Source organism: Trypanosoma cruzi, genomic scaffold (assembly GCF_000209065.1).
Source record: "Trypanosoma cruzi strain CL Brener 1047053513207 genomic scaffold, whole genome shotgun sequence".
Taxonomy (NCBI): Eukaryota; Euglenozoa; class Kinetoplastea; order Trypanosomatida; family Trypanosomatidae; genus Trypanosoma; species Trypanosoma cruzi.
This window is the reverse complement of record NW_001849147.1, coordinates 1,322-12,133: the sequence shown is the minus strand read 5'-3', so window position 1 is coordinate 12,133 and position 10,812 is coordinate 1,322. Positions and strand designations below refer to the sequence as shown.

The 10,812-nt window shown below is 50.0% G+C and overlaps 6 protein-coding genes across 6 annotated transcripts, besides 18 other annotated features; all 6 read right to left on the bottom strand.

The window, feature by feature from the left end:
- Positions 1 to 10,812: a sequence feature (heterozygous, non-Esmeraldo-like haplotype).
- Tc00.1047053509353.60 (calmodulin, putative) lies at positions 71 to 544 on the bottom strand (the record flags this gene model as incomplete). The annotated part of the gene is made up of 1 exon (XM_801457.1): positions 71 to 544. The coding sequence occupies one exon, from the start codon at positions 542 to 544 to the stop codon at positions 71 to 73; it is 474 nt and encodes a 157-aa protein (XP_806550.1).
- Positions 753 to 800: a sequence feature (T-rich).
- Positions 979 to 1,002: a microsatellite.
- Positions 1,161 to 1,238: a sequence feature (T-rich).
- Tc00.1047053509353.50 (hypothetical protein, conserved) lies at positions 1,329 to 4,325 on the bottom strand (the record flags this gene model as incomplete). The annotated part of the gene is made up of 1 exon (XM_801456.1): positions 1,329 to 4,325. One exon carries the CDS (start codon positions 4,323 to 4,325, stop codon positions 1,329 to 1,331), a length of 2,997 nt encoding a protein of 998 aa, XP_806549.1.
- Positions 4,352 to 4,415: a repeat region.
- Positions 4,459 to 4,502: a sequence feature (T-rich).
- Positions 4,732 to 4,757: a microsatellite.
- Positions 4,791 to 4,814: a microsatellite.
- Positions 4,858 to 4,885: a microsatellite.
- On the bottom strand, positions 4,947 to 5,975 carry Tc00.1047053509353.40 (NLI-interacting factor, putative; the record flags this gene model as incomplete). The annotated part of the gene is made up of 1 exon (XM_801455.1): positions 4,947 to 5,975. The coding sequence occupies one exon, from the start codon at positions 5,973 to 5,975 to the stop codon at positions 4,947 to 4,949; it is 1,029 nt and encodes a 342-aa protein (XP_806548.1).
- Positions 5,992 to 6,014: a microsatellite.
- Positions 6,162 to 6,193: a sequence feature (T-rich).
- Positions 6,754 to 6,799: a sequence feature (CT-rich).
- Positions 6,926 to 6,958: a sequence feature (AT_rich).
- On the bottom strand, positions 7,143 to 7,787 carry Tc00.1047053509353.30 (40S ribosomal protein S3, putative; the record flags this gene model as incomplete). Its single annotated transcript, XM_801454.1, has 1 exon — positions 7,143 to 7,787. The coding sequence occupies one exon, from the start codon at positions 7,785 to 7,787 to the stop codon at positions 7,143 to 7,145; it is 645 nt and encodes a 214-aa protein (XP_806547.1).
- Positions 7,798 to 7,822: a sequence feature (AT_rich).
- Positions 8,059 to 8,090: a microsatellite.
- Positions 8,312 to 8,333: a sequence feature (AT_rich).
- Positions 8,663 to 8,701: a microsatellite.
- Tc00.1047053509353.20 (hypothetical protein, conserved) lies at positions 8,717 to 9,625 on the bottom strand (the record flags this gene model as incomplete). The annotated part of the gene is made up of 1 exon (XM_801453.1): positions 8,717 to 9,625. The coding sequence occupies one exon, from the start codon at positions 9,623 to 9,625 to the stop codon at positions 8,717 to 8,719; it is 909 nt and encodes a 302-aa protein (XP_806546.1).
- Positions 9,781 to 9,842: a sequence feature (CT-rich).
- Positions 10,072 to 10,812, bottom strand: Tc00.1047053509353.10 (NAD/FAD dependent dehydrogenase, putative; the record flags this gene model as incomplete). The annotated part of the gene is made up of 1 exon (XM_801452.1): positions 10,072 to 10,812. A coding segment is annotated over one exon (741 nt), but the record flags the coding sequence as incomplete, so codon positions are not given.

The following is a 10,812-nucleotide window of genomic DNA, read 5'->3' as shown; positions in this document are numbered from 1 at the left end:
AAAGTAACAAAGACTCACATTTTTTCTTTTTCATATATATAAAATTGTTTTTCCCCTTGCGTGGCCGTGCTCAGCTGGTTTCAGCAAGCTGCTTCTGCAGTTCCGCAATGTCTGGTGTCATGGATGGCACAGGTGTACAAAGAAATCGCACGAGATCGTCAATTTCAACGCGTCCTTCTTCGTCCGTCCTGACTTCCGCTAACAGCTGCTTCACCTCATGTTCCGGCATCTTCTCCCCAAGCGACGTCAAAAGCGTGATTAGTTCCGAGAGCTTCAGGCGGCCCGAGTCCGTAGCATCAAAAGCACGCAGCGCTGTTCGCAGGTCATCTTCGGATGGCCCAGTGTATGGCTTCTGCATGAGGTCGACAAAACTTTGGTACGGCACGGGGTCCGGGACGCCCTGCAGCAGTTCGTTGAACTCCGCCTCCGTGTATCTTCGTCCAAGGCTGCGGATGATATGTTTGGCGTCTGTCTGACTCACAGTACCTGTCTTGCGCTCGTCGAACAGGTTCCACGTGTCTGTCCACTCCTTTGGTATTGCCATGGCTCCGGGTTGCCTTCTTCCTCCAGTGTCTGATTGTCCTTTCCCTACTTCCCGCACCTTCTTAAGCCTTTCTTTCCCCCCTCACAGTCACTCCAATAAGCTGCCTCACCAACCGTATTCCAATCACGACTGGTATGATGGGGAAAATGATGAAGAGATGTGTGTATATGTATGCGCAAGCCACTATACCCCATTGCCAGAGAAGGGGAGAAGGAAAAAAAAAAATAATAATAAAAGAATAATAATAAAAAAAAGACACACCCACCCACCCACACGTGCATTCATGATTAAATGGAAGCATGTAAAGAAAAAAGAATCAAATATATATATATATGAGGTGAAGGTCTAAATCTAATTTTTCTTTCTTTTTTTCTTTTCTTTTCTGTCTTGCGGGGAAACACCTCTTCTAACACACACAGGCAGGCAGGCAGGCAATATATATATATATATATATATATTAATATGTGTGCATTTCTTCTGTGCGTTGAGACATGTGACGCGAAGGAAGAAAAATGAGAAAATTGGGATACAGAGCAGCCCAGAAGCCTCCTCCTTTTAAGTATTTCTTTGGGGAGGTAATTTTTCTATCCCATTATTGTCTTTGGGTCTAAATCTGAAAAGTAAAAATAAAAAATAAAAACAACAATAACAAACAATACGTGAACGGAAGGGAAAAAAAGAAAGAAAAAAAAAAGGAGCACAGCAGCCATATGTATGCATGCATGTAAGTTACGTATGGAGGGACTTGCTCCTCAACATCACCAGGCGAGTGAGAGAGTTGCACTCACTTTTTCGTAGAGGTGTCAACACGTGGAGACACCGAGGTTGGTTTATTCCTGGAAGAACTGCACCTCCTCGGGGCTGACTGAGGCTGACGCTGCAAAAACTCATTCACCGACGGCACTGATCGAATCCCTTGTCGACGTGTGATCACCGGTCTCCGTTTTACCGGTGCGGGGCTAACACTACTCGCAGGGTTGACACTCTTTTTTGCAGCGTGTAACTTTGCACGTGCAGGTGTTGACTGTGCGGAGAGTGTTTTGGCGACGGGGCGCGGCGCCGGCGAGGTGGAGAGCGCAGCCCGTCGCTGCTCCACATGCATGTCATGCGAGTGGGGATGGCTGTGGGTTGTGGGGCCTGCCGCACGCGGTGTTCGTTGTGGCGTCAAAAATCCCGTGCCCTCTTTTCGAGAGGGCGGCGGGGAGCGGCCCACACGACCACCGTGCGTGCGTGCAACATCGTCGTGAAACTGCCGTACAAGGTCTGCAATATCTGTGCCGTGTAGAACCAATCGTCTGACTGTGGAGCTGCTGCTGCTGCTGCTGGCATGATGACCCTCGTCAGCGTCCATTGTCTCGTTCCACCGGTTCAGTAATTCCTCCAACTGCCCATAAATCTTCGGTAGCTCCCGTGCAAACTGACGTCGCGCATTCTCCTCAAAGAGCAGCTGCTTCGCCATGTTGATTCGCTTGCTGAGCAGACGGTCACGGCTTCCCTCCTGAGTGGCCTGCTGCTGCTCAAGAATCTCGGACCGTCGCCTAAGCAGCGGCTCCGCCTCGTCAAGTATCCGCAGACGCCGCCGCAGAAGATTGGCTTCGGCACTCGCACGATTGACAACGTGCCGCACGTCTGCAATACGCTCACAGAGTTTGTCGTTCCCATCAAGCGGTGTAAATTCCGCCAAAAACTGTTGCCATACGCCACCACCACCACCACTTGATTCATTGCCACAATGCATAAGGGGTCGATATCTTTTTTCCGCTACCACCTCGACATTTTCCTGCAGCCACTGTGAGTAGTCCGGCGCCACATAATACGCCGTATCACGAGTCTTTTCAAAATAGCAGCGGTACAGATCTGTAAGCTGCGACGTGACGTTCTGGGCAAATTGAACGTGGCACTGAAGCAAACGGCGTTGCAGCTCCTCCCGCACTGTGACAATGAAAGAAAGAACGGGCGCGTATGAACGCGTAGTGAAAAGTTTCATCAGCGGTGATGGGAGTTGGTTTGTGGTACCCGTAACACCAGCGGCAACAGCAACGGTGCTACTGTGAGTAGTCTCTGAAATGCTGGCAAAGTAACTGGAACACCCCTGCGCCCTCGCGGTGTACGCCGATCGCAGGACGGGCAAAGTGACGTTACTGTTAGCGGCATTGTTGCTGCTGCTGTAGTTGCCGGCGGCGGTGATCCCATAAATCAGCCCTGTCCGGCGGTCACACGTCTCATCCACAGCAACCGCCCCGCACCTTTCCGCAACTCCCTCTTGACCGTCGTACTCGAGGCGCAGTTGCATGAGACGAGAGGCAAATTCCTGCCGTGACGGGAGAATTCTCTCGCCATCGGGGTGGCTCTCCGCCGTCTGCTCCCTCATGAACGCCGGCCCGTCCTGAACGACATCGGCGCCTTCTTCAAACAGTCGCCAAAGCTCCTCCACGCACTGCAGCTCCTTCTCCGCCTGGGCGGCCATGCGCACATTTTGTGCGTTGATTTCCTCGTAGATTTCTTGGGCTTCCGCGTCGATGCGGGCCAATGACAGGTCCTGTCGCCTTCCAAATCGAGTCACATCACCCAAATCCACATCAAATATGGTCCCACGCCCTGTGTTTTCCTCCTGCAACTCTGCGATGGATGCCTCATCCCTGTCGGGTCCGCACAGTTTTGGGCATTCATGATCCGCACGCAGCCGCTCAGGCAATGTGTCGGAGAGAAGATCCAGCTCGTCCTTCGCGACAGAGTGGCAACTGCGACAGGTTGTGGCACGACTGGACGAAGGGCCTGGTGTCATGACTCCCCGATCGCAGTTGTCGCTGCTGCTTCTGCTGCATCCAGCCGTTGGCGTAGTTGACGTTGGTTGCTGCAATTTACGTGAATGCTTGTGGTGCAATTCCTCAAAAAGTAGTTTTTCGGCATATTTTCCACGTATCCGTGCCTGTTCTTGCGGGGAAAGCCGTAAAAGGGCTCGCTGTTTATACAGTAGGCAGAGTTGCTGAAGTCGGGTATCCGCAAGGGCGTTCATACGCTCCACCTCAGTCTCCAAGTTACGGTGAAGTTCCTGATGCGTCATGCTCCGCGCCAGCTGCCAAAACGCCACCCAAGCCGCGTCGTCTGTGGTAGTTCCTTCGGGCATTGGCATCGACAAACCTCGGTTCTCGCGGTCATGTTGTGCATGTGAGCCGTCTTCTCTGGCACGAGATGCAAGAGAGGCGCCGCGAGAGCCGACACCGCCGTCACCTCGCGCCAAGAGTGCCGCCACGACAGAAACAAAAGACGGCAATGTCGCAGAGGCATCCCGTTCCTTCGCCTCCCTGTCAACGTATGGCTCCCCTCCATCTGCCGCGATGTCGGTACAGTGGCGCTGCTCCTCCGGCTCCTCCCCCGCTGTGACAACCGTGTTGTTCACGGCACCCTGCGAGAGCACAGCCTCCACCAACTGCGCCAGCTCTTTTGACCGGGGGCGTTCCTTCAACCTCAGCGAGGAAAAGAACATCTCGCGAAACAGCTGATCATTTTCCGCGGCAATTGCCATTTCTTCTGACTCCTGCAAGCGAATATAATCGTCGAGAAAAGGACGAAGTCGCCCCTCCACAAATCCGTTCCATTTGTTTTGCCTGTCAACTTCCGCCAGGCCGATGCGTGTCCATGCCGCCATGATACGCTCCTCTGCATGCCCAATGGACTCCAGTAGCTCCATCGTAGCGACAGAAGGCCGCGACCCACCACGAACACAACTGCGACATGAAGCAAGCGACACCGACGAGTCGCAGGTTTCCCTGTTGAGCATTTAACCTCAAGACAGGACGCAACAATTCCCCCTTCTCCTTCTCCTTTTTTTTTTCCTTTTTTTTCCCCCCCCCCCTTTTTTTTTTTTTCTACAGCGTCGTCTTCACCCTTCACGCGAAACGCAAGACAGCAGGAAGAGAAATAAAAAAGAAGCAAAGCAAAGCAAAAAAAAAAAAAAGTATTTATATACATAGAAAAAGGAGCGAATGTATGCTGGAGGTGGAGGCAATCAATAATGAAGGCGGGCCAACGACAGACCCCTTTTACAATCGCAGTACTTTGAAACGTCCATACAAGCAAAGTTTCCCTCCCGGCATAAGCTAAGAAACAGAACACATCTTGTCTAATTTCATTAGTTACACTCCAGAAATAAATCAACCCACAAGAAGGCGGTAAGTGGTCCATGTAAAAAAAAAAAAAAAAAAAAAAAAAACAACGCGTCTCACCCCACTTCTTCTTCCTCCTATCTCTCTCTCTCTCTCTCTCCCTCACTTGTGCAGTCTTCCTAAACACTAACATCATCCATGAGAAGCAAAAAAAAAAAAAGGAAGAAAAAAAAAACATCCCTCAGTGACTCCATTTTCATGTTTTTCTTTTTTTCTCTGTTTTTCTTTTCCCCCATTTATAGTCTGGAACGAATACACCTCATGTGTTGAGTTTGCATGGCGATATTCGCTTCATCCAGGAAGCAACGATTCATGACATGAGTCTTCAGAGGTGGAATCGGTGTGTCACGACGTGATGGCAGCACTGATCCTAATATGCGTTGGCGTGCAACAGAGCGCGAATTCATCGTCTCGTGGAAGTCGTCGCACCGCACGTAGTCGTCGTCACGCCAGTGGTCAAGTTCACGCGGAAGATCCTCCGCTTTGGCCACGCTTCGCAACAGTGGAAGGAGTTGAAGCAGCGCCTCATCCTGTTCCAAGCGGAGAATCTCCGCTTTTCCACGATTAATAACTTCTAAAAGGGACGCGTCCCATTCCTTCTTCTCGTCGCCGTTTTCTTTCATCAGTGACAACGCCTGGCTGTACTCCATCAGCACACGGTCATCGGGAAGAAAAGGGGAAATCTTCACAGCATTCCTTGGGTTCAGGGGAAAACTGCGCACATTATCATCGACCATGATGACACGATGCATGGGACGACCCAACATGGGCAAATATTTCATGTAGCTGTTCTCCTCCAGTGTTTGCGTGCGGGATAATGCAAAGAAGTTGACATGTTCCGTCGACGGGGACCCACGCACGAGATGTTTGATCTCCTCCACGTTGTAAAACGAGCGTGGCAGCTGCAGGACTTGCACCTCCAATGCGTCCACCATGGCGGAGCAGTAAGACGCCGTACCTGCGGTCCAAAAGACAATTTCATACAACTCCTTCAATTCCTGAAGAAACTCACGTGCATGTGGGCGGAGGTACAGGGAAAATCCCACTGTGTCCTCCCTCACCAACCGCATCCCGTACGTGTGCAAAAGTGTTTCGTCAATGTCCAGCACAAGCGTGGGCTTCCCTGCAAAATGTGGCGGTTGTGGTGGAAGAGGAACGGGCCACAAGGGCGAGTACTCGTCTCGCAAACCAAAGGCGACAAGGCTCTGCAATTTCTTTCCCACAAAATGTACGCGTGAACGTCTGAAGAATGTTGCGGTCATCATATTTTTTCTCTCCACCTTTTTTTTTTTTTTTTTTTTTTTCGTGTCTGTTCTCCCCCCCCCCCACCTGTCTTGGGATCACTTGCCTCTTTTCATAAATTTGCGGATGTGCAATTAAAAAGACACTCACACAAATAAGAGGCAGACTGTCATATAAAAAGAAATAACACGTGCAATGTTCATTGGCAGAAATAAGAGTAAAAACAGAAATGAAAATAAAAGTGCAACACCGTCCAAAGGGTCATGTACAGAGGCATGCAGTCAATGATTCATAAAACAAAACAAAACAAATGACTTCATGAAGGTTCAGAGAAGATTCATCGTTGAAAAAGTGTAGGAGTTCTCTCCATTGACTTGCCCTTCTCTCCAGCATGCAGGGTAATTCACGTGCGCATCGTACCCACTAACTTCGCAGCAGTGCAAACACTCCTGTCATCGCATATGTACATATTCAGGCTCAATATATATATATAGACAGACAGATGTGCTGTAGCCATACAAGGGAGGTGCACGGTCTGTTTGGACGCAACCCCACATGTTAAAGGAGGGAGAGGGGAGAGGCAAAAAAAAAAAAAAAAAGAAAGAATCCAAACATGTCCGGCAATTCCACCCTTCTCAATCATCACCACCTCCCGGAATACGCAGCGGCAGGAGCAGTACAACCAACCAAACAACCAAACTCCTCCTCTCCCTTCTTTGCTGCGACTTGAATGCGCATCAGCGATAAACGTATGAAGCCCTCTCACATGATATGAGGAAACATGTAGACATGCCTGTGTAGAAGAAAGAAAGCAGAAAAAGAGAGAAAGAAATAAAAAAAAAAAAAATGGGGGAAAAGAGCAAATGGAAATCCATGCATATCGAGAAGGAAAACATGAATGAATGCATGGGAGCATCTGCTTTTCCTAAGCAGCGGAGACACAGCGGGGGAAAGACATTTTTAACCACAAAAGAAAAAAATAATAATAATAATAAAAAGTAATAATGATTGAGTTCAGAGAGCAGAAATGACTCAGCGACAAAAACAACAACCGCAACAGCAAGTGAAGTATCGACACCATGCAAAGATAAAGAAAGAAAAAGGGGAAGTCAATAGAGAACGCAGAGCCATCGGCGTATTTTGTACTATACCTGTGGTATCTGAGTTCCAAGTACCCCCCACTCTCCTTCTTAAGCCGTGATCTCCTTGGGTTCAAGGACGGTGATCACATCAGGGAGAATCTCCTCTTCGTTCTGCATGCTCTTTGGAAGCATGATCTTCACCTTGACGCCGAGGGTACCGGCACGCAGGTGGCAGTGACGCGTCGCGACGTCCACAAAGTTCTTGTGGGCCGTGCCGGACTTTATCATGTAGCCATCGCGGAATGTCATGCTCTTTGCACGCTGTCCCTTGATCTTCCCACCCACCGTCACTTCGCATCCCTTCGCGCCCGACTCCATCACGTGGCGGATGATCCCCATCGCGGCGCGGCGCACCTGCAGATTGCTCAGAAGCTTAAAGCGGAGAGACTCGGCCTGCGCCATGGCGGAGAGGCCACGCACCTCGACGCGCTCGGCGAACAGCTGCAGTTTGCCCTCCTTGTAGTGAAACCGTTGCTGCAGGCACGCCGTAAGCTCCCGAATGCGACGTCCCTTCTCGCCAAGCACCTCGCGGGTCTTCGTGGCGCGGATGACAATTTCAGTGCGGGTCGAAGTGACGCGGTGCTCCACACCAGCAAAGCCGTCGTCGGCGAGTTCGCGCTTGAGGAACTCAAACAGCTCAGCGTAGAAGACGCCATCGCGGATGATCATGCGCTTCTTGGAGAGAGGCCCCATCTTCCTTCTCTTTTTTTTATTTATTTTATTTTATTCCTCCTCGTCTGGTGAGACCCCCTTCACTTCCCTTCTCTCTCTCTCTCTCTGTGTGTGTGTGTGTTTGCAAGCAGGGCAGTAGCAAAGTGAAGTGAAATCAAAAGGAATCTCAGCCGTGAAGATCGTAAATATACACACATGACAAATATATAAAATATAAACGATTCAACCGTGAAGACAACAGCCACAACAGCCAAATGCAGAGGGAACCCCAAAAAAATACACACACACACACAAAAAAAAAAAAAAAAAAAAAAAAAAAAAGAACACGAGGGGCGGGCAGTAAACGGCACAAACAGAAATAACACTGCAGGCATGCCGGTACCATTTGATTATGAGGCAAATAACACATCCATCAAAATCACCACCACCACCTTTTCCTAAAGCTGTTGACATCCCTGTTTGCTCTCCCGTTGGAGGCTACCGAATCCAACGACGGTTCACCCCTTCATTCTCCCATTTCCTTCTTTCGTTCCCCCCTTTTCGACAAAAAATAAAATAAATAATAAACAATAAACGAACAACCATATCCTCCTTCTATTTCATGAGACTCCAAGGGAAAATGAAAGATAATGGTGATAATAGTGCGGCACTCCTCCAAAATGCACATGCACACACATGTATGTCTTTTAGGCCAATTGCACTGCCACGCAATCATTCTTACATTTCCCTTTATTCCCGCTCCTCTCAATCTATTCGTATTTCCTCCACACCAAAACTACTAACGTTCAGGTCAAATGTCATCTGACGTCACTCCTCGCCCCTGTCGGGGGTGACACTAAACAATGCCTCCTGCAAGAAGACGCATTCAAAATGCCTTTCCCTCCCTCAAAGACACCAACTAACAAACAAACAAACAAACAACAAAAATAAATAAATTAAGGAAAAATGGACTACGCAGAATTTGACTTCTCGTCCTTGTCCGGGCAGTAGACCATGCAGGCTTTGAGTCGCTTCAATATGGCCATCACACTGGCCTCATCATCATCCAGGCTACCATTCATTCCACCACTATTACTGCCACCGCCACTGCTGTTCACTTTGCTAGGCGTGCCGGTCGTGGAAGAAAAGCCTGCATTTTTGTCACCGCTACCATTTTTCCCAAATATCCACCACCTTTTTTCTCGGCTCTCTGCTAATGGGGCAGGAGCGGATTTTGCCGCTGCATCCCCCGCGTTTTCATGCTGACGGGACGAAGCACTCCACCCTGTGGCAAATGCTCCCACGCTGCTGGGGTTGTTATTTGCATATTCATGACTTTCACTCTTCTCGGAACGCCAGCGTCCCACCAGACGCTCTCGTGATGCCTTCATGTCCCCAAGGGACGAGGTTTGCACTTGTTTCTGTTGCAACTCCTTTTCTTTCTGCTTCTGTGCCTCCGCCTGCTCCAGTCGTCGCTGCTCGGCTATCTGCTCCTCGATCGTCGGCTGATCCTCCATATCAGGAAAGGTCGGGTGCCAGCGTCGGAGGACAACCATGGGGTCGCAGTTGTAGACGGGTTTCGCAATGTTCTTGTTGACGGTGTTGTGAAACTCGCAGAGGTAACGATTCAGAGCCAATTTATCGGTGACCACCGGCGGGTTGCGCTTCAAGTAGCGCCGCATGTGGTAGCTGCAGTGGCTACAGGCGTACACATGTGACCAGCTGTAAAGAAAGCTACGAAATGCCTCTTGTTGAAGAGGGGAAGGCTTGTATGGATACACGGCGCCCGCCGTGTGCAGAACGTCCCAGCCGGCATGGCCGAGGTCGCCTGGTGTTGGGCACTCGCCCGGAATTTCATTGAGAGGCTCCTCTGAGGCCATTTGCACGAATACTCCTCCCCCCTCACCTTGCAGCGGAAATATAATACCGTGTGCACTAAACACACACACACACACAGAGAAAAAGCAGGGAAATGGACAAATCCGCTCTATTCCTGATCACCTTCCCTTCCATCCAACGCCGCAGCGGCGACGACAAAAAGGGAAAAAAGAAATATAAAGCAAATAAACAAATGCAATAAAGAAAGAAAGAAATAAACGTAAAACGACAGCATCTGGAGGCAGTAAGACATTTCCAAGAACCCCGTTATTCCATTGAGAACGCACAAATGCAAACACACACACACACTACACATTACATTCTTTTAATTTCTTCGCCCCTCTTCTTCCAACACGGCACGGAAAAAACGTGCGGGATGAAAAAAAAAAAAAAAAAGTACAGGCGCTGAAATTCAACCTCTGGAAAACGTTTCCAATTGTTACATTTATTAGTGTTGCAGAGCCTTCATTTTCGCCATCAATGCCTCGAGTGACTCTCCACCGTCCGTCATCACGAATTCCTCCTGTGCGTGCTCCGCCGCATTCCCCGCACCGCTGCTGTACGCGTACTCCACACTGACGGCTTCCACGCCCTCAGGCTGTGGCGCATGCACCGCCAAGTCCTCCTTGCCGCGGGCCTCAATTACAATACCCCATTCGGCTGCCGACGCTGTCGCCTTCGCCCTCGCTGCAGCTCGTTCCTTTGCCTCTCGCTCCTCACGTTGTTTATTCGCCTGATGTAGTGGGTGGGCCGCATCGCCCATCGCGGCCCGTCGCGCAGCGTACTCTTGTTGTCGCTGCACACATGTCTCATTGCGGCACTCCGGGTTTGCTTTAATCGTGATAGAGGGGAAATGATCCCGCATTGCGTCATATCCAACGTACTCGCTCACAGTTCCAAAATTCAGTAGATATTTCAGTGTATTCTGCGCCATAAATCCCGCCACAATGCCCATGGTGGTGGGAAGAGACGCCGCACAGACACCCTCACGTTTTGCCTCCGGCATTCCTGTCGCCACCACCAGCGGGGGGCAGCACTCGTAGCAAGGCGTCACGCCCGGAAGAAGCAGCTGGATATGACCACTGACGGCATTCTCTGCAACGCCACTTTCCATCCATGGGATGTTATGAAGTAAACAGGCGTAATTCACAGTAAGGCGGGCCTGAAAGTTGTCTACACAACAGAGTAA